At 45.6% G+C, this 22,547-nt stretch overlaps 2 protein-coding genes across 8 annotated transcripts in view; one reads left to right on the top strand and one right to left on the bottom strand.

The window, feature by feature from the left end:
• Zdhhc3 (zinc finger DHHC-type palmitoyltransferase 3) overlaps window positions 1-19,178 on the bottom strand; it is a 45,429-nt gene extending 26,251 nt beyond the window's left edge. For 2 of the 6 annotated variants that reach the window (XM_052186877.1, XM_052186881.1), the window contains exons 1-2: window positions 19,081-19,178; window positions 4,610-4,939 (exon numbers count right to left, since the gene is read on the bottom strand). In XM_052186877.1, the coding sequence (XP_052042837.1) occupies window positions 4,610-4,915 (306 nt within the window). In that variant the 5' untranslated portion in view covers window positions 4,916-4,939; window positions 19,081-19,178. Of the gene's footprint in view, window positions 1-466; window positions 568-4,609; window positions 4,940-5,821; window positions 5,907-12,449; window positions 12,516-19,080 lie in introns of those variants that run through there. The other 4 variants (XM_052186878.1, XM_052186879.1, XM_052186880.1 and 1 more) reach the window with 4 other exon arrangements.
• A 110-nt stretch (window positions 19,179-19,288) lies between these two features.
• Window positions 19,289-22,547, top strand: part of Exosc7 (exosome component 7) — a 38,740-nt gene continuing 35,481 nt past the window's right edge. For both annotated transcript variants that reach the window (XM_052186875.1, XM_052186876.1), the window contains exon 1: window positions 19,289-19,406. In XM_052186875.1, coding sequence (XP_052042835.1) covers window positions 19,350-19,406 — 57 coding nt within the window. In that variant the 5' untranslated portion in view covers window positions 19,289-19,349. The remainder of the gene's footprint in view (window positions 19,407-22,547) is intronic.

Below are 22,547 nucleotides of genomic sequence, written 5' to 3'. Positions count from 1 at the left end.
GAGCCACTGCTCAGTTAATTTCATGACAGTCAACTGTCATTCTCCATAATCTGTTGTCTGCACAGACCAAATAGGAGAGTTATGGAAAATATGGTGGGAACCTCCACTCCTATATCTTTCTTCTCCTTGATGGCGGCACTAATTTCTGCACTTTCTCCAGGGGTGCCATTGGTTTCTGTTTACTACTTTCCCTGGCTGAAGCAACTCCAATGCCTTCCATTTGTCCTTTTCAATCATAACAGCCTTCCCTCCACAGGTTAGAGAACCAATGTGGGAATTCCGCCAACATTAGTATATCTATCCTAATGATACATTCTGCAGTTGGGGAAATAACCACAGGATGGGTTCATGTGAAACCATTCCAGATCTCCAGAACACAGAGAAGTGCTGTGGGTGAGAGTGTACAACTCAGAGTGGGCAAGAACAGCACCCAGTGAGATCAAACTCCAGCAGGGCCTGTTCTCACCATGCCCGTCCAGCCAGCAGCCGAGTGCGGTGTCCATGTGCCTCCTGGTCCAGCTGGTCCCTCTCAGTCTCTGTCTCTGTCTCTCGTTGATGAGCCTTTCTCTTCTCCAATTTCAAATGGCACCATTTCTGTGTTCCACACACTTGGGAGTAAGTTTTCTCTCCCCCTTGCTGTGTGACTCAACTGTGGCTGTGCTGGAGTCCATAATCAACTGCAGATGGCTCAGAAAGCCATCATGGCTGAACTGTTCTAGTGTGACATCTAGAATGAAAAGATCCAGTTGGAAGTGGTACCATAACAATCTATTGGGAGACTATGATACCTTTTCCATTTCCCTTTCTCTTTTCTCCCCACCTTTGTCAGTGCTAACCAAAAAGACATATAATGCAAATATTATTTATAACCTCAGGTATAAGCTGTTCTCCCAAAATTATAGACAATAAGAATTCCTGATATATAAGACATCTCTTTTCCACTAGGAATTTCCCCAGAACATACAGTGATTCCAAGCTAGAAACAAATTCCACTTGCTGATGAACCAGGAGCCTCTAGCTGATCTGTGTTTGACCTAAGATCTAGACTCCTGACTCTGCTGTGCCTTGCTGGCGACCCCCTTGTATAGCTCGACTTCACTGTTTTACATACAGATCTGCATGTTATCATGTGCTTCTGGCAGAGGCATGAGGATTCTGTAATGGGGCTTGTCCACAGGATATGCTCTGACATGTTTCCCTCATTAATGGTAGTTATTTGACAGATTCTTTGTTTACCTCTATGGGTAGCTACTTGGTACTTAGTATTGGGGCTCTCACCTACTGTGGTGGTTAATTTTAAGTGCCACAGTCTAAAATTACCTGGAAGGGAGTTTCAGTGTGGTCTCTACCTGGGTGACCTTTGAGCATGTATTGGAGGCAGGGGGAGAGGACTGTTTCAGTCACATTAACAGACATGGGAAGACCTAACCCAAAGCTGCACTGTGTAAGAGTGGGAAAGTAAGCTCAGTGAGCGCTGGCATACATGCATTCATTTACTGTTCTCTGCTTTTGACTGTGTATGGATACTTCTGGAATCTGCTGCATTCTTCCCTGCATGGTAGACTGTAACCTGAACTGTGAGCTAAAAGAAATTTCCCAAGTTGCTTTTGTCAAAGCATTTTATTACAATAACAAAAAAGAAACCTAAAATTGCTACCTAGGATTGGAAGCTGAGCAAGGTGGAACCCAGGTTCTACTACAGGGGCTCCTGCAGAGGTCCCTGCAGTGAGCAGGAGAGCAGTTTGTGAGAACAGCACAAGTGCCGGCAGACTCTTCCGGGTGGTGCCCAGCCCCACCTCCTAGGCCTTCTATACAGTGAGTCCATCTTCCACCATCCAATCCTGACTGGCTTCCATTGCTCACCTAATACCCCTGCATGCACCTGATAGACAACAGTTTGAGTACAGAGAAGCTTGGTTTGGCCTCCTAACTCTACTCCTTACTGGCCTTTCTCAGGCATCAAGTGGCACCAGCATTCACAGCTGTCAAACTGAGATTTTCTTTGTGATCAATCTCCCATTTGTTAATTCTTCTTAGACCTAGCTGAATTTGAGGGCTACAGGAGCATTTTCAAGTGTGTTAATACCTAGAGCTTGGCCCCTCCAGTGACTAGAATAGAACCTCTGAGGGCAGGGGGCAGGCACCTCCACCGAGTATTTTTCCCATGTAGCCAGACTTAAGAATCAGTGGCTTAGCCAGGTGTGGTGGTGAATGCCCTTTAATCCAAGCACTCAGGAGGCAGAGGCAGGCAGATCTCTATGAGGTCTATAAGTCCCAGGACTTACACAGAGAAACCCTGTCAGCTCTGTCTTGAAATAATCACAATAGAACCAGTGGCTGAAAATCAGCTCCAAGTTCACCAGCTTCTGTTCTCTTAGCTTGATCCAGGCTAGTGCTGTGTCTTCTCTAAACGGCTACCCATGCTTTTAGTCTCATCCTCTGTAAGTCCTACCTGGACCTCACTGCCAGCACATGTCCTTATACCTGTCTCCCCAAGGTTGAGGAGCCTAAAGGTCTGGTGCCATCTTGCCTCTGTGGCCTGCTTCACTATGTTTTAGTCTCATGCTCCAAGCTCAGGCCTTTGAACCTCCTTTCTCTTCTGCCTGAATCTGTATGGAAATCTTCCCAAGTCCCGGTCTGTAGCTTCAGGCCATTCAGGTCAGCTCCAATGGCACAATTACGGAGAGGCCTTCTTGGATTACCCTGAGCCTACTGCACCCTCCCACTGCTCTTACAGCACTTATCAATTCTACCATTATCATCTCATTAATCACTGGAATGTAAGGCAGCAGAGGGTCTGTCTGCCTTATTCTCAGCTTTGCCTGCCGCTTGGGCAGAACCTCTTGCAGGGCTAGCATCTAGTCAACACAACTGTTCACCCACCCAGCTGGGCCAGGCTGGGCCCTGCACTGTTGCTATAGACATCCTTGCCCAGAGATACTCTGGTCTTCTCACTCTTTAGTTAAAGTTCTTACAGCCAGACTTAGTGGCACACACCTTTAATCCCAGTGCTTTTAGGAGGCAGAGTCAGGCAGAACTCTGAATATGAGACCAACCTGTTCTACACATTGAGTTCCACATGGAGTTCTACATACTGAGATCCTGTCTCAAAACATAAAATAAAACAAAATAAAAATAAAAATTGGGGCTCTAGACTCTTTCCTCTCCTATGTCTGTTCTTCTATAACCACAAGACTCCACAGGTAAATCCACATCCCCTGGTCTTCCTACCCCGACGATGAGCTGTGGAGAGGAGCCACTGCCTTGATTTCGGTGTGGGGGATTCCCCCTACCCTCAACTTTCCACTTCTCAGCACCCCCCCCCCTGCTTGTCCATAGCAAACTACACTTCCTCTGTCAGGGCTGCCCTCTGGCTTTCCAACAGAGGCATCCTGATGGGAGAGCTGGTACTGAGCTGCGAGCTAAAGAAGAGAATGTCATTTCCTTCACTATCTCCAACAGCAAGGGCGGTACACAAAATTCTGAATAATCTTCAGTTTGTTTTAGCTCCTTTATACCCTTGTGTACAGGGCACTTTCGAGAATTTACAAGCTCTCCACTTAGGGAGCTGGTGATTGTTCTACTTTCCAGGAGGCAACATCAACACTAGGTCACAGGCCCCAGGCAATTCTATCTGGACCAGCCACACAGGCAACCTAGACAAGAAATTACCTTGGAGGGATTAACAATCCACCTTCAAGAAGGAAACTGGCTCAGTCCTGTATTCTGTGCTGTACTTTCCTGAGGCTCACAGAAACTGTGGTGGCCATTAGCAGAACCTTCTAAATTTAATGGCTATCACCCCCATACCACAACAGTTAATCAATCCACAGGGATGGCCTTGCCAAGTTCCCTGCATGGGTATCCCCTACAATACAATGAAATGTCAGGAGGGCTTGATTCAGGATATGAGAAATATTCAGTGGCCTGTGCCTCAGTTAGTATATTTATCTAAGTCATTCACTGACTAGAACAATAGCTTTACCCACAGATACTCAGAGGTGTCTGCTGTAGTGCCAAACAAGCCTGGCCAGGTTTTCAGGAAAAGAGAAATCCCCTCCCCCGCCCCCTGACAATGAGGTGTCTCATTATGTAGCCCTGGCTGGCATCTACCTGCCTCTGCCTCCCTGGGGTGAAAGGTGTGTGGCTTTCACCCCCCACCCAACCTTAAAAAAGGATCTCTATGTAAGCTAAGTGAAGACTAAATCCGTCTATGTCCGGAAACTGGATGTGGCCTGCTGTAGCATCAGACCAGCCCAGGCCTTCACTATCCTCCAGCTTGCTCTCTGCTCTAAACATCTGGCCCCATCTCTAGGGTTATCTGATTACATCTTCCAAACAGAGGCTGGGTTTCCTCTTGACACAGCAGGCTTATCAGACACATACAGCAGTGTGCAGGCAGTGCCATTCAACCTGCCCCCACAGGCTTTGATATAGGTACTGGACCTTTGTCCCTAAAGCTCCAGTGAGAAGCTGCTTACTTTTCCACCCAGCCCTGGCCGTCCCTTTTCCACATTCCCAAGATCCACAGGGAGCATGCAGGCCATGGCCATGCCAGGGCCTGAAGGAGAGAATGCGGGCTGGTCAAAAGGAGCCCAGACATACTCACGGGGTCCGTCAGCATGGCCCGGCAGTGGGAGGCCAGGGCGAGGAAGGCCAGCAAGTTGAACACAATTCCGTTGACAATGCTGTACGCGTAGTCTCGGGATGGAATCAGCATGACAAAGAGGACTACAAACTCCGCATAGAGGACCAGAAACCAGGTGACAATGGCACAGGCGATGCCACAGCCATCACGGATAAACCACATGGTTCCCACAGGACCAGGGAAGGGAGGTGGGGCACACTTCTCTGGCTGGAGGTATTCTGGTTTCCGCTCAATGTCTCGGAAGTGATGGGTGGGGATAAGCATCATAAGCTATTCTGTCCATACTGGCATCTGAAAAGAAAGAGCAGAAATACGGAGTTATCTCAGCGATAAGGACACTTGACAAGTGAACCCTCCCAAAGTGAGCCAAGCAAGCATGTGCACTCCCCTTGCACAGACACTGCCTCAGCACCTCTGCACTTAAGGGCCGCCCGCTCTGTCCTCACCACTGTAAAGCAAGAAGGCCTTCCCTAAATCTTCTTATGAAGGTGAGAATGAAGAGACCGGACAGGGCAATGCCTTGCCCAAGAGCAGGCAAGTCAGAGAGCATTGCAGCAACTGCAGGTGGGACTAGAGCCTCCGTCTCTCTGACTGTGAGACCACTGGGCAAATAGTCCATTAAGTTAAACCTGGGAGCAGTAAACTGAAATGGCTTGCTTCTAGGACAAGGGGCTCTGAGTTCTGCTCTCTTCATGAGTGATGGGGCAAGAGGAGAGATACTGGGCAGTATTTCCTAGGAGCTACTATGTTCTCATGTGTGACGCACTTCCCCTGCAAGAGCTGTTGGTACCAGAGCTAGAGGGTTTTGAGGAGGGGTTCATGTTGAACATGCTACATAGCTCCCTGGATATGCACAAGTATTCTCTTGCAAAGACATCATTCCAGTGGAAAAGTGATGCGTAACCAACTTTTTTCCTAACAATTACAACACTGACCTCTGGAGATACAATAACTAAGAACTGGGAATGAAACAGAACAAAGTATTGTGAAATAAGCATGAAAATGCCATAAGGAAACCATCACTTTGTATGCTAACTTTAACAACAGCAACAACAACTACTACTACTACTACTACTACTACTACTACTACTATTACTACTACTACTACTACTACTACTATTGGTTTTTTGAGACAAGGTTTCTCTGTGTAGCCCTGGCTATATTAGAACTCACTTTGTAGAACAGGCCGTCCTTGAACTCAGAGATCCACCTGTCTCTGCCTCCAGGGTTCTGGGATTGAAGGAGTGGAACCACCATGCTTGGTTAAATAAAAAATAAAATAAAAATAAATAAAAAGCTTTAAATCAACAAAAAAAGAGAAGTAACTAAGAATCAGTATTGTAGCTCCCCCATTCACCCACCTTCGCCTTCCGCCGCCACCTTGCCCTTTTCTCTCTCAATAAACCTCATGTGGAAAAAAAAAAGAACCAGTATTGCATATCCATCCACAAGGGCTAAAGGACAGAGAACAGAGACCTGCTCTGTTCATCTAAGCTGCTAACTTGTTGCAACACCAACCAGAATTGTCATCGAGAATTTGATGGCTCAGCTCATTCCCAGATATAGAAAGCATGGAAAGGCACACATAGCACAGTGGCTTAGTCTTTGGAGAGCAAGTCACTCTACAGTTGAAGAATTGACCATGTGCAGCCCCAGTCTATGGTTGTTTGAAAGCTCTGGGTTTTCAATGGCTTTATTAGCCTAACCTAAACTCGAATCCTCCTCCTTCTTCCCCATCAGAAAGAAGATATGGTTGGAACCTCTAGAGCACAGTCATAAAAGTGGGAAAGCTATACGCAGAGTGAAAGGTTGCTGAGGTTGATCCTGCACAGTCCGGCTCTACTCCAAGTCAGCATAAGACTCAAGACAGACAGATAGCTAAGTGTGTGCCACAAGCTGATCTAAAGGAACAGAGCAACGAAGTAGAGCACTGTCCGACAGCAGGTACACAGTGCTGGGGAACAAAGCTACAACAGAGAGAGAGTAAGTAATTTTCTCTGTTGTGACACAATGGCTCTTGGGCATCAACCAAAATTTTCTAGCTGAGCAATCCCATGCTTGCTCTCCAGAGGACAGTGACAGTTCAGTGCTATGCTGCCTGAACAAAAGATGTAGGTTCACTTTCTAAAGCACCAAGAAGGACAGTGGGACTGAAGACCAGGAATGCCTGGGAATTAACCTGTGCCTAGCAAAGTCTAGAACCTTTAATTCTATTCAACTACAAATAAAACCCAATGAAAAGCCCACAACAGAAGAGCAACACACTCCAGGGGCAAGCTTTCTTCTATTGAGTGGGTTTGCATGTTTATAACCTGTGCTCCAGCAGTTACACTGAAGCTCACCCCTACAGACTGCCTCTGGTGGTTGGTTCTGCCTGGTGAAAGAGTTACCTAGGGGAGCTAGGTTACCTAGGGTGGGGGCTGAATCAGTATGCAAGCCTCAAGTACTTACTCTGAATCGTGCCACCCACTAAGAAACAGATGGTGACTCAGCTTCCTCTGTGATGTAGATGGCCAGTAACAATTCACTGCCCTGACAGCACATCCTCCTGTCATCTCCTTCACACTAGTGCTCCAATTATCATGAGGGCTGTAGTTTTCATAAATGGGAGACCACTAAAAATAAACGCCCAGTGACACAGGTAGTTAACTTCACTCTGCCCTACAGCAGCCGTTCATTCTCAGTTTTATATATAGCAATGGTGTCACTAAAATTTTTTGCATACTGTTTTACTAAGGTAGAAGCCCTTCTACACAAGCAAAGTTTCCCAGGCAATTGGGACTTCTTTCTCCCTTCACCCTCCTTTTTTTTTGGAGAGGAGGTTGGGGGATTGAGACAATCTTGCTATGTAGCCTTGGCTAGCCTGAAACTCATAAAGATCCAACTGCCTCTGGATAAAAAGCACACACCACCATGCTTGGCTCACTGAGACTGGTTTCAAAGCTGAAACACCTGTCAATCATTTTGATGGTTCGATGGAAATGTCAAAATAAAATTTAAGAGACAAGAAACAGTGAGATTGAGTGCATACGAGATGGGATTCCTGCTCTTGCAGCAGCACAATAACCACTCATTTCTTCCAGAACAATTTAGTGAACCCCGGGAGCACCAATGCCTTGGATGCATCCTTAGGGCTTCAGTCACTACCAACAACCTGTGCAGGCCATTATAATTCCAGCATCTCTTCTGTGTGGCTGTCTTCCTCTTCTGTAACTAACCACTGTCACTACTGCGTCTACAGTGCTCTCTGCATACTTCTGCAAGATGGCAAGGCTAGTAAGATCTTACTAAAGGTCTCTGTAAAGGTAGGGTACTCACTTGGGGTGTAAGGCTCCTTCAGGGAACATGGAGCCCTGTCTCTCACTTGGTACTAGACAGCCCCTCAATACATGTGCTCACTAGTAAACAGTAACCCCAGGGCCATGAGGCCTGGTCTGCTTCTTTTCAGGTGAGAAAGCTTAGATCAAGTAGGATCATGAAATAGGTGGACTAATAATTACTCAAGAAACCAGAATGTTCTATCTGGGATCAAACAGTGTACAGAAGGAACTATTTTCCAGCCCTCTGCTGGGAACAAGAGCCTGCTTGATGTGTAAGATCAGGAAAAGACCCACCTGGCAAAACCAGAGTCCAGTGCCATGCTGAGGGTGGCTTTCTTACTCATACCAAAGCTTCCCGAGGATCTCAAGAGTGCAAGCAAGGTTCCCTGATGCCTGGCCTTTCTAGAGGGGAGAAAGATACAGATATCTGGACCTAATTTCTTATTTCTTCTTTGAGCACAACTTCTAACTGAATCTAACCTCCCTAACAACCAACAACCACTGATCTATCTCTCCCAGGGCTCTAGCATTTATATACCCTCTGAAAAGTTCCCTGAATTCCAAATGTCACACAATTGCAGAAACTATCTGCAGCTGGCAAAACCACACCTCTGCTAGAGCATGAGGCAAATTATAGTTGGCTGCTGCAGTTCAAAGCATCCCCATACCCCCACAACTTGGATTAAAACAAAACCTTAACATTTTTGTGTTTTTAAAGAAACCAGAATTCCAACTAAAGGATCCAATGTAAAAAAAAGGTGTCTATGTTCCCTCCAGACATCCTCCAACGACAAAGGCAGATGAAGACCTTTCTTGCTTATTTGGACTAGCTTTACAGCTCAACAGCAACTCTGCCAAACTGTCTTCCCCTGTCCTTGCTTCCAAGGAGCCTGGTAGAGCTGGAGCTGAAGCTAGGGGAGGCCCAGGATTATCCCCTTCCCAACAGCACTCCTCACAGGCAGCCAGCCATACCTTCAGGAGTAGTCTCCTCTAGGGCCCCCGCCTAGCCCCTTTACTCTTCTCCTTGTCTCAAGTCTCTCTCTATTCAACTCAACTCAGCATGATCTTGAAGGAGCAGGCACTGTGTGCAAAGAACTATACAGCCCCCCCCTCCCAACTCCTTTGGGACTCAAGGATAGGAATGTGGGTGCTGCCCTGCTCGGCCCCCCTTCCCCCACTGGGGAAGACTGGACTTATTTGTTTTCCTATGCTGACTTACAAGCCCCATTTTGCTGAGCTCTGTAGCCTGGCTGCATGCATTATGCACTCAAATTCAAAGTTTTTGAGTAAAGGAAGGTGTGAAACAGGTGAGTAACAAGTAGTACCACACAGGGTAAGCAGGATGAAAACAGTAACAAAACAAAAATCACAAACCCACATGAGCAGAGTGAGATGAGTGCAAAGCAAGATGAGGAGACCTGTCCATCCCAGGGTGAGGACAGAAGAGAGGATGTGAGATGTACAGGCAGAGGTGAGGAGGGCCTGGACAGCTGGCAGGGAGGACGGGCATCTAGGCTGGGCACACACAGACTTTGTTGGGTAGAGAGGGAAGAGTTGTGAGGGACCAGCAACCCCATGGCAAGGCTACCTTGGCTGTTGACAGACAGATAAGGCAGCCGAGATGGCCAAGGAGCCCGGGAGCCCAGGACGGCACTAAGGCTACTGGCTGTAGTCCTAGTTTGGTGATACTAGGTTTTCTGTATCTCTAAGTGGCTACCAGTTCTTCACTGAAGAACTGAGAAAAATGATCTTTTTTCTAATCTTAATTATAGCAACCTATACTATACTTTGGGGATGTTACATAGCATCAAAAGGAGCTAGCTCTCCCACCATGTGTTAGTAATCACTAGTTGAAACTAATAATTCAGACCTGACAGAAGAATGCTCAAGGCCCAGAGAAGCACAGGAATAAAGCCTTTGGCAAGAAGACAGGGGATTTAGAGTAGAGGAAGGCATTTGGGAGTGCTGGGGCTCCCAGTCTTTAATTGTATGTGTCTGAGTCTGTGTGTAGGTATGTGCATGGACATGGACATGCCTGAAGAGGCCAGAGAAGGGCATCAGATCTCCTGGAGTTGGAGTTACAGGAGACTGTGAGATTCCTGAAAGGAATGCTGGGAAACAAAGTCAGGATCTCTGGAAGAGCAGCAAGCACTCTCAATGCTCCAAGCTTTCAAGCTTAGATGGTATGATACATGTCATAATCTACTTTGAGGCGTGCGTGTGCACATGTGTGTGTGTGTGGTGTGGTGTGTGTGTGTGTGTGGTATGTGGTGAAAATGTTCTTAAAGGCTTATAAGCCAAAGCCAAAATATTTGAAATTGGTGCTTAAGAAACTCAAACAAAACCACCTTCTTCTGGTACAGAGCCATGTATACAGCGCAGGATTCATGTACTTGATGGCAAGCGTGCCCTTCTATCGCAGGCACAAAGGCACTGCATGAGGTGGAGCCTGTTGGCCAGAGCTGCTGGGCTTGACTGCTGGTTGCTTCTTGAGCTATGTCACTCATCTGTTCACAAATGATGACAGCTCCAGGGCTCAAAGCAGCTATGTGAAGGCCTTCCTACTATGACCCACTACTCAGGCTTTGTTGGACTTATGGGCAGAGTCCAGCTGCCATGGTTATGGTTAATGATCACTTGCTGGATAAGGGCAGGTCCCTATCAGTCTACTACTTGCCCTAAGAAAAATCTGGTTGCAGTCCTTACAGTCAAAGGCATGGCCATCGCATAAACATACAATTTCTTAAAATATATTGTAAGTATGTAAGAAATTCTCAGTGCATTAATAAAAATTTAATATTTAAATGAAAAGAGTAAAGACCCACATGCTACTACCTTCATCCCAGCCAGTACTCCTGGTCTTTTTCTACTTCATCTGTTCTCGAAGGGCAAGATCCCCTCCTGAAGGCATGAAATACTTCAGACAAGCCTGATTCCAAATCCTTAGAATCCTTTTTAAATCACTGTGAGAAGATTTTGTTTCTAAAACATTACACCCACTCTAGTTCTCCCACTCACAAGTGGATTCCTTAATAGCATGAAAGTGGATTTGAGGCTGTGTAAAGTAATAGTAGTAACAGACAATGAGCCAAGCTGGTTAAGCCAACTCAAATCTTCCCCAATTATCTTCCCTAGTCATAAAGACAAGGATCAGCTAAATATACATCCAACAGCAGCTATCATGATTAAACCATTTAGGTCCCTACAAGTAGAAACTATATAGATAAATCTGTTTCATCCATGTACACACATCAGCAAGCTGCAGGACTCCTAAATGGGAGGCTCTAGGTTGGTCCCAGCAACTCTATTATGATGGACGCTGTAGGGGGAGGGCCTGGCTGCAATTCCCCTTAAAGTCATCTTAAACATTTAAATCCTGTTTAAACTAGTTTCTATCAGAGTTTAGTGACTTTCGGTCCTCATAGTCACTTAAAGTGACATCTCAAACAGCCTGGCATCTTTTGAAAACTTTCTTGCAATATACCTAGAGAATTAGCATCAACCTCCAGTTTAATGGGACTGTTTTTGGTATTGGACTCTTTTAGGCCACTTTAGAGTCATTGATCAAAAGCATTTATTCAAAATCTTTTAAAAAATTAACCAAGCAAGCGGAAAATTCATTTATGTGAGCTACACTTACTCTACATTTAAGTATTCCAAATGACTATGAAATGCACGCCCATTTTCTGATGAGACTCCAAAAATCCACTAATGAACAAAGAATTACTATGTTTGAAACATTTCATTAAAATAACAGGATGAATCACTACTTTTCCATAAAGGTAAGGGTGTGGCCAGAGCCTGACAGAGCAAATCTGACAGGCAGACCTGGCTAGCTTGCCTTCCGGGAACTCCAAAGTCAAGATTGATTCCTCCTCTGCTTGCCATTTAAAAAAAAAAAAAAAAAAAAGTAAAGGGAAAAAAGTAAACGTCATATCTGTACCCCAAACCTTGTCGGTATTAAAAGTTCACCAAAACCCAGAAAATGGTAAGGCAAGTTTCTCGTCCTGCCACAAACTGACAAGCTTCCTTTTGTTTTTGAGACAAGGTCTCATTACACTTCTCTGGTTGACTTGAATTCACTATGTGAACAGACTAGCCTTGAACTCACAAGATCCACCTGCCTCTACCTCTGCCTCTGAGTGTTAAATTAAAGATGTGCCATACCATACCCTGCCAAATGTTTCTTTCTAATGAACTATTACATTTCCAATTTTTGGAAATGCTCAACAGAGCATTCCATTTCTTTATACCCAGGCCAACCTGAGCCTCAACACCCGCCTTCACCCAACAACAACAAAAAGCAAAGCAACAAAGCAAAATGAAAACCCAATTGAGGATTCCTTCTTCCAGAAGCCTCTGGAAATCCACCATGAGACTGGTTGGCCTCTCCAAACCTGGGTCAGCCTATTCAGAGCTCTGAGATGAAGCTCAAGGAGTTTTTGGGGTGTCTATGAAATGACCAGAAACAGGTAACTCACCCTCTGGGGCTCCAACAGTACCTGCTGCATCTGCTGGACTGGCTGCCAGAGTCACCTGTAGGCAGTCTGTAATGCAGGAGGAAAATCTTCCTATTAACAACAATAAGTCACTGATCTAGTTACATAAGAATAGATACCAGTGGGCAAGATATCCTGATGAAGGTAAGATCAGGCTGGACTCTTCCTGATTGTTACTAAATATTTACTAACTGGCAGGCATTATGCTGCCTCATCCTCAATCCTAGTCAATCTTGTAGCCACTAAGTTCCACTTTGCTCATTCCTTGAGAGATGAGGAAACGAGACACAGAATTCTAGCTAAGTTCACACCTCCAGGGAACAACAGAGATGGGATTCACTCCCAAAGCTGGCCTTTAATTGCTTACCACCACCAGTGACTAAAACAAAAACAAAAAAAAAAGGGAGGGACATAGATATTGTCACCAAGGTCCTAGGTTACTTACAGTATGGCCATTTTGCCCTCACATGGTTATGAAGAGCAGGCGCTATTGAGTGGGCTGGTCCCATGTAGCAGCGTTCAAAGGCATGGGTTTGAACAAAAGCATTTTGGACTGATGCAGGGCCCTGGAGGAACACCAAGGCAACAGCTAGAGGACTGATCCTGCTCTAACAGAGGAGGTGGGAAGGCCATGACACTTAAGCCAGTAGTTAGCCTAAGACTGAATCCCTAAACCTGCTGGGAACTATCCCTGTGGGGCCAGTGTCTGTACACAGCTTTTTCTGAGAAAGCCCACCCATGTTAGGCAAAGCCCAAGCCAGCAGAGGTTTCTACCTGAGGGTGCTGATGGCACCTGGCCTCACATGTGCCATGTGCAGCCATGAAGCTACTGTGACATCACCCAAGAAAAAGCCTGACTTTTGTAAGGACTAAAAGCAGAAGCTAGCAAGAATCAAAAAGATTTTCACCCACACTAGCCTTCAAGAGTTTGGCTCTCAAGACTCCACTGTTCCCTACAGCTGGTCTTGGCTACTTTGTGGGTTCTTCTTTCTTCCACCCTTCTCCACACTTTTCCCACCTTTTCAACCCCTCAACACTAGAGAGGAGAGAAATAAAGATAGAAAGGAAAGGAGCCAGCCAGCAACATTACCTATCATTAGACTACTTTCTGCTGATTAGGAGCGTCAAGGTCAAACTTGGAGTCAAGTACGAACTTCATCATCAGATCTCTAATTTCTTTTTCTTTCTTCTTTGTGTACAACTACTTAACAAACCTGAACCAACAATGACCACCCCCCCCCCCCAAACACACACACAGACCAGGGCCCTAGCATTTGTAGACCCTCTGAAAAGTCCCAACGTCACAAAATCCTAGAAAATATCTGCAGCTGGCAAAACCATTGCGAATCACTTGGCTGCTGTGAACAATCTCAAGCAGCTCCATGCCCCACACCCGGGATTAAAGGAGAAGCATATAATAAGATTTCTGTGTTTTTAAAAGAAACCAAAATTCCAAAATTGTCACTATAGTTCCCAAAAGAACAAAAGAGAAGAGTATCTAGGCTGGTTTCAAACTCCTGTAATCTTCCTGCCTCAGCCTTCCCAGTGCTTGGATTATATTTAAAAAAAAAGTGACAAAGATGAAGCTAACTGTGAAGGCCCTTACAAGGTTTAGATCCTGAAATCCTGTTTTAAGGGTCAAACCCAACATTTTCTTTTTTCTTTCTCTTCCTTTCTTTTGTAACTATAAGCTTATCTCCCCTTCCCATCTTTCAGTAATAGTCAAAAGGAACCCACTAGCAATTACCTCAGATTTTCTCAGGCATTTCTAGTTTTTACATGTACAAATAGCATTATCAAAGTACGTCAAATAGGGTTTAAGGTGTAGCTCAATTGCTAGAGTTTGTTCAGCACTCACAAAGCCCTGGGTTCAATCCTCAGCCTATAACCCATGTATGGTGGCACAGGCCTGTAATCTCAGCATGTGAGAGGTGCAGGCAGCAGGTTCAGAAGGTCGAGATCATCCTAGGCTACTTAAGGAGTTCCAGGACAGCTTGGGCTACATGAGACTGCCTCACACAGGTTCACAAAACCAAAAACCCATCAAATATTACAAAATGATATATGTAAAAAGTCTTTAAAAAAAAAAAACAATCCAAAGTTAGGCTGGGATGAAGTGGTACACTCCTGCAATCTCAGTACACAGTAGGTAGAAGCAGGCAGATCTCTGTGAGTTTGAGCCCAGCCTGGTCCACAGAGTTCCAGGATAGACAGGGCTACATGGAGACCCTGACTCAAAAGACAAACACTCCAAATTAAACTACATTTTTAAGTCATTATTTTTCAGTATATATGCATGTATTTTTGAGACAGGGTCTCACTCCTGCCTGACGTGTGTGTGTGTGTGTGTGTGTGTGTGTGTGTGTGTGTGTGAGAGAGAGAGAGAGAGAGAGAGAGAGATTGAGATTATGTGTTTATGTACTTACATGCATGATACATATAAAGGTCAGAGGACAACGTGTGGGAGTAGATTTTCTCCTACCATGTGAGTTCTGGAGGTGAAACTCAAGTTGTCAGACTTGGTTGGCACTTTTACCCACTGAGCTATCTAGACAATATTTAAATCTTTGAATGTCCAGAATTAGTATGCATTTTATAAATTAGCAAGAAAGTCGTCTGGGATGAAGTGGGGCTAAAAGGTTCTAGACACAAAGCGAGTGAGCAGCAGAGCCCAGCGCACTGCACTGGTCTACACTGCAGATCCCTATCTTCCTAACCAACCTGTCTGTCTGGATTCTCTGCTACTGACTTGATCTGGAAATAAGACTTTATGTGCCAAGGTTAAGACTCACTACAACAGGACTGTGGTATTAAACTCAATTTGTTAAGGTGAGAGACTGAACTCTCCCAAGGTATTCCCACATCCCTGATCCTGAATGGGAGACAATCAATGTCCTTAGTCATCGAAGAAAACCCAAAGACTTCAATCAAGTGTTTGTACATCCTGAAGGCCACAGGTCCCAGAAGACTACAAAACTACGATTTCCTAACCTTCCTGCAAAGTGCTGGGATGAGGAAAGCACCGATGTTTGTTTGCTTCTAGCTCTCTTGCCTTCACATCTGACCGCCAAGAGTAGCTTGGCTAAGTGACTCAGGAAATTTCCCAAGAGGAAAGCAAACGATTTTCAAAAGTGTAACTAGAGGCGACATGGTGTCACCCTCCTTTCCCTTCTAGGTCAATACTGAAATATTATCCCCAGTTTAGACCTCAGTTTTAAGCACAGCTCTTAGGGTGGTGTACTGTATACCTAGAAATTGGGATGTGTGACTCATTTTCTCACACAGGACCTTATGAAACTCAGACAGGCCAGCCTCTTAACATGAAACACGGAAGAGTCTTCCTCTAAGGAGAAGTAACTGTGGCTCATGTATTGCTATCAATTTTTCCATCGCTATAGTCACAAACCACAAGATCTAGGACAAGACATGCAGACCCATGGTTAGATTATAAAAGGCTATTTATATCTAGTATTCATAAATAAGGCCCAGGCAGGACGAACGCAAAGAATGCAAAGGAAACAGATTCTAGGAAAAATCCCCTTGCTGAGTTTCTAAGAGTTCACAGCACGGCCCCAGGCTCTTCTGCTAAATAGCTTTTATAGTTTTAATGAACCCAGGTGGGTGGGACGTATTTACTTCTGCTATACATGTTATTGCTGTTAGCAGCAGCTCTTTTCCCTCTTGTACTTGGTGCTTAACCTGCACAATTAGCGCCTTATTACAGCCCTAATTACCAACCAGCTCAATTGAGTACTTCACTTTACTCTCTGGTTCATATAATACCTCAAGGGCCCAGACTCCTCAGCTATAGTAAATCCTAAACTTCTTTTAAGCAAGTGCCCAATTCTTCATGTTTTTTGGCCCATGAGAACTTCAAGTATTCAAAGGCGTTAGAACGCTTCCTGAATGCTTGGCTTTCTAAGTATGTACATTATACATTCAGCCCTTCCCTTCATCCCAGACATACCAGATTCTGCTTTGGAGGGCTCTCTTCTTAGCGACTTGGAATTCAGCTTTACTTTGTACATAACTTTTTCCTTTATCTGATAAAGTGAACTAAACAGGGACAGGCCTTAATCACATTCCATGTTCTTCTAGAAAGGATTCAAGAGAAGTAAATTCATGCTAGAACATCCATCTTTGCTTTGGAAACAACCTGTGGCCTAGGGATATAACACAATGACAGAATTTTTCCCAGGACTCATGAGCCCTCAGCACCATCATCAAAAGCTGATTAATTGAAATTGAGCAGTATTTTACAGGATAGTTATCAGCTCCGTAAAAGCACGGGCTTTCTGCATTAGGTCCCCTAATAGATGACATGGAGTTTGTGAGAGGTTATAGAAGGCGACGTTTGGGAGCCGCAGAGCCTCCACTCAAATCCTGCCTCTGCTACATATTAGCCATGTGCTCTGTGACTCTGCTCAGACACTTATGCTTTCTGTGCCTGTTTCCCAAACTGTAAAACAGCCCTCATAAGATTATTCTGAGAATGAAATCTTTGTAAAGTTCTTGGCATACAATAAACACCACATAGTGTCATATAAAGCTAATAGGGCATGGGACTTTATAAAAGACAAAGCAATGAAACAGCATGAAACAAACAAACAATCAAAAACCCCAACAGAAATGGAAAAGCAAACTGGTAAAACACAATATAATGAGCCATCCTTGGCAGTTTCATTTTTCTGGTTCTAATATATTCTTTGAATTGCTTCAATAAATAAGAACCATGAATTATGAGGTTTAATGACATCTACTGCACTCGATGCATATGATGAAATGCTCTGGCAGCATGCAGGAAAAATAACTAGTGACAGGAACAGTGTTCCAGCAGAGAATATAAACTCCACTGTTTATGTTTCTTGAGGTCTTCTGAACCTAATACCAGATACTACTCATAAAACCAGTCACCAAATAGATAACGCTGATCCTTCTTCACAAAGAACCTGCTGTCAGTTGTCAGGGGGTAGGGTATGCCCCTGTGGTGCTGAGGAGGGAACATGGGCCTTTGCACATGCTACTGCTCCGCCACAAATATACTTTTGAAGATATGCCAAAAGACTTTTCCCCAGGAAAATGACTTATGGTAGTTAAACTCAAGTCAAACTTTATTCCAGTATCTTTTGTGACTTTTCAATCTTCACCCTATCCCACCCCTTACCCCCCCCTGCCCCACTATATACTATTAAAATGGTCTCTCTTCCCAGTAATCTCTAGCATGAGATACCCTAACAGCAGGAGTCTCTTGCTATTTCACCAGTTCCTCACATAGAATCTAGTTGTTCAAACAGAGATGCGTCTAGGTGCTATATCAAGTAGAGCATCTCTTCCAGCACAAAAAAGGAAGAAACCCCTCTGGCTCCACCTTTTCTAGTTACCCTAGAGGGCAAAGTCCAACCCTACAGGAAAGCCTTCTCAGGAGCACCTGTAGTATTATGTATGAACGCAGGAAATTCATGTCCAGTCTATCAAGAAAAGACTATCTTTTGAAGGCTCAGCAGTTAACAGTTCAGTACCTAGGAATATAGTCAGGCACTTCCTGTTACTTTTGCAATCTCAGTATAGTCAGTAATCCACTCTGACAACTCTAATCACCAAGCTCTAGATATGCTTACAAGAGTCCTCCCTTCTGCCCTGGAAGACTCTGGTCAGAAGTTCTGTTTACTTGTTTAGCTAGCTGTGAAGCCATAAGAGAAGATATGCCTTTTTTTGGGGGGGGGGGTTTGGGGAGAAGGAGTGTCTTTGAGACAGGATCTCACTATATAGCTCTGGCTGTCCTTGAACTCACTGTGTAGAGCAGGCTGACTCAACTCAGAGATCCACCTAGCTCTGCCTCCCAAACGCTGGGATTAAAGGCAAAGGGTGGCCAGCACCTTTTATTTCTTGATGATTAAGCTGAAGGGTACTTTTGTCAAAAATGTAACACCAGGTAAGTTAAGTCTCTACTAATTCTCTCTCCATTTTCCCATAGAGACCCTTTAAAACTTGGTTCGTATCCTCTCTCTTTCTTAAAGGGTCCTCACTATGACCCCAGTTCACCTTCACCTTGCAGGCATCCTTTCTGGATAACCTAAGTCCCATATCCTCCCAGGGTCGGTTTTCTTTCTGCAGCTGTCCATCTTCCGGCGATCCCGTCCATCCAGGCATCCTGAAGCGCAAGACACTCTCCCTACTCTCTTTGGGACAATACTCCAGCAACCGCACGGGGCAAGGGTAACTTGCAAAGCTCTAGGTCATTATTTGATGATGGACAGTAGGGGGAAGGAAAGGATAAGGGAAGACAGGACAGAGAAAGATCGATCCCTGGAGTGGAAGGAGGGGTGAGAAAATTGAGAAGCTGGCGCCCCACTCCTGGTGTAGACCCTTCCCGATCAGTAACCTAACGAGGGATCGGTGGTCTCTTCTCTCCAGTCATCCTAGGGAGCAACTAGGAGGGGGTTGAGGAGATGGTCCCTCATGGGCAGCACGACTTCCGCTTTCCTGAGGTGTCTCACGTGCGCGCGCTCGGCTACTTCGACTCCGGCCCGTGCGCTCGGGTTGCGCGCTACTCATCAAGTCCCGGCTGGGGCCCCGCGCCTCCCTCCTTCTGGGGCTTCCCCAACGCACTGACCGTCAATCTGGAGGCAGCTCGCAGTCCCGCGCCGCCTGCTGCTGCCCCGAGGCCCAGCCTCCAGCGTCTGCGATGGCTCGGGCACCGAGCGCTACGGCTTGCCGGACTCGGCCTCACCCGGGGCTGCACGAAGGAGAGGCCCATGGAGCTCCAGGCGGTGGCGGCAGCCGCGGCTGCGGGAGCGGCCACCGCGCGGGCTGATGACGTGAGGCACGGCGGGGAGAGGCGCGAGCTGATGACACACCACCGCGCGCGGTGAGCTGAGCAGCATGGCGTCGGTGGCGCTAAGCGAGGCCGAGAAGGTCTACATCGTTCATGGAGTGCAGGTAACGGTGGCGGCCGTGGGTGCGGGCCATATTGCGCAGGGAGGAGGTGCGGGGCGGCCACGTGGTCAGGACGGACGCCCGGAGGCTTAGTGCTACGGCGAGCGTGCGTCCAGGATGCCTAGGTCTCCACAGCTCTCGGGATGGAGGAGATTCCTAGCTCATCAGGGAGCGGCGGGCCGTTTCTGAGGCTGCAGTTTAATGAAGGAATATCCTTGTGGCCTCTGCACGCGCTGAGAGTGTTGTGCCCAAGATCCTGAATCAGAATAGCGGCACGTGGATGGACTCTGGTGACTTTGCATACAGAGGCCATTTATCAGACGGGTGTGGGTGGGAGGAAGGACCTTATATACTGACAGCAAGCACCACACGCCACACACCCCCTAAAAAGAGGAAAGAAGGAAATGCAGCTCAGTAGAAGAGTGATTGCCTAGCATGCGCTAGTCCTTGGTGGCAGGCACCTGTAATCCCAGATGCTGGGAAGTGGAGACAAAAGAATCAGGAGTTTAAGGCCAGACTGAGCTATAAAGACCCAATCCCAAGAAACACACACACACACACACACACACACACACACACACACACAGTGCTTACAAATAGAGACGAATAGGGAGTGTTTTTCTTTTTGACCGTGCTGGAGAGTGAACCTCATAGTCTTGTGCGTTCTAAGCAGGCATTCTACCACAGAACCGCATTCCTAGCCCTTGTGTTTTTTTGTTTTTTTTTGGGGGGGGGGGCGCTGGTTTTGCTTTTTGAAGAGGAGAACTTTGTATCCGAACCTGGGGTGTAACTCATATCAATCCTACCTTGGCAGAAGACATGTCTTTTTTGTTTTGTTTTGTTTGTTTTTCCGAGACAGGGTTTCTCTATGTGGTCCTGGCTGTCCTGGAACTCACTCTGTAGACCAGGCTGGCCTTGAACTCAGAAATCTGCCTGCCTCTGCCTCCCAAGTGCTGAGATTACAGGCGCCACCACGCCTGGCTAGAAGACATGTCTTATCACCACCTTCTGAGAAGAAATTTTCAAAGCAGACTGGTAGTCAATGGTATAATTGTTAATTTACCTGTTTTACTTGTGGAGTGCTTAGATCTTTGGGCAGCTACAATGAATACCACGGTCTGGGATCAGCCCTGCTTTTGAATGTTCAAAAGAAGTGAAGAATGTTTATCTAACAACCATCATCTAGTATCCTACAAGCCTTCTCCCTACAGTGATGAAGCCATCATAGTAAGGCAACCTGTTACCATTTAAACTACATAATACAAGTGAAGGCATGCTCTTTTTAAAATCATATGACTTACTGTTGTCTTCTCTACTTCATATAGAGTAAGAAATGCCAAAATTTAGTCAATGGTTTCATATTCAACTTGAGTAATAAAAATCCAAACCCACAACTCATTAGCTTTTTAGTTCAAGATCAGGTTTCGTAATAGTGGGGTATATGCACAATGGGCCATATGGAAATGTTAAAGTTGGTTCTGGGAATGGGCTTTCCTTTTAGTTTTTAATTTTTCTGTCATAAGTGTGTCTTTGTCCTGAATCGCTCATTCCATATCCCTAGTCTTTGTGGTGACACATTAAGAGGTGTTGGGATCTGAATTCTACAGATTCAGGAAACCTTAAATGACATGAAGAAAAAGTGGGTTTATTGCAGAAGTTGGAAATCTTCCATCCAAAGATTCATAGTACCTTCTCTCATAAGAACCATAATGATTGGTGACTATCTCTGGTGATTCATCTGCTTTTCTTCACCAAACTATATCCTTTCTCAGTGATCTCTTGCTGTCCAGCTTCCCTTCCATCTTGGTAAAGTCTGTCCTATCCTCTCCCCCAAACCCCATATCTTTAATTTTGCATGGCTTCTCAATCGCATCATGGCCTAACAACTTTTTGTTTTTTTGAGACAGATTTACCTTTAGCTGTCATAAAACTCATAGAGATCTACCTGCCTCTGCCTCCTGAGAGCTTGGAATAAAGGTGTGGGCCACCATGTTGCACTGGTCTATCAATTTTTAATTAAAGCAGACATCCAATTTCACTGAGAATTGGTCTGGGCTGCTAGTGGTTCATTACAAATAGAGCTGGTCACCCCCTGAGTGGCGAGCCTTGGATCACACATCTACCTCTGGCCCTGTTAAGGGTGGATAACAACTTTGTTGGGTGGCCACTCCAGAGCTATATAAGCCCGACGGGCTGGTCTGTCGTAGTTGGTCCTAAGCTGGCTTCATAGTCAGACCAGGCTAGGGCTGTTGATTAGGCTTTCTTCTTGGGATCTGTCAAAACTGTATCATTGCTTTGTTCTTGGCTGATGGAGGAAGGTGTAGCTCAGCTGCTGTTTTCTGTATTTCTGCTCCTTTTCTAGCTCTTCTAGCTTAATCTTTGCCTGAGTCTGGTCTTCAGTGATAAGACCGAGAAGCAAGTCTGACTATGCAGAACCGGAACTAATCCCAAGCACATTTCCTGCTTAGCCCTTTGCCCTTTCCATTCATAAACCCATGGCACAGAAAGCCTGCGCCCATATCTGTGGCCTTATTGAGCCACATCCTTCCAAAGAGAGGCAAGGCTGCTCAGGGGGCTTGGAAAGTGAAATATCAATTGCTATTTAGTTTTACCTGCCATTTCTTGGGACTGGGCCTGCAAAGCTAGGCCAGATGAAGTTATTTTCTAGAAGGAAGACACTTAAATCTGAAGTCTCCTGTAAGAAATGCTGAGGTTTTTGACATGTCAAAGCAAGGTAACTGAAGGGTCACCTCCGAGAGCTATTTCTAGTCTAGAACCCTCCGTAGTATGTTGAAGTGGTAACACCAATTATCATATACCATTTCCAAGTAGCAGCGTTGTTATAATCATGTGGGTAACTGCTAATGCAAGTCACCAGGAGCTAGCCCAGCATCCAGAAGCCCTCAGTTTGAGGTGCTCCAGTTGGTGCTGAAAGTCAGGGTCTATGGCATCATGATGCCAGAAATTGTTGACTTTCAAAATGGGTCCTTCAGTCTTGGGTGGCAGTAGTGTTTCTTTGTTTTCCCCCTCTCCTTTAGGGAAGGAGAACCCCCTTTGAGAACCTGATGAAGTACATTATTTTTAACTATGTGTGTTGTTATATGCACAGTTGAGTACAGGAGCCAGCAGATGCCAGAAGCATTG

This window comes from Apodemus sylvaticus, chromosome 7, assembly GCF_947179515.1.
Source record: "Apodemus sylvaticus chromosome 7, mApoSyl1.1, whole genome shotgun sequence".
Taxonomy (NCBI): domain Eukaryota; kingdom Metazoa; phylum Chordata; class Mammalia; order Rodentia; family Muridae; genus Apodemus; species Apodemus sylvaticus.
The sequence above is the reverse complement of the archived record's forward strand: the minus strand, read 5'-3'. Positions and strand labels throughout refer to the sequence as shown.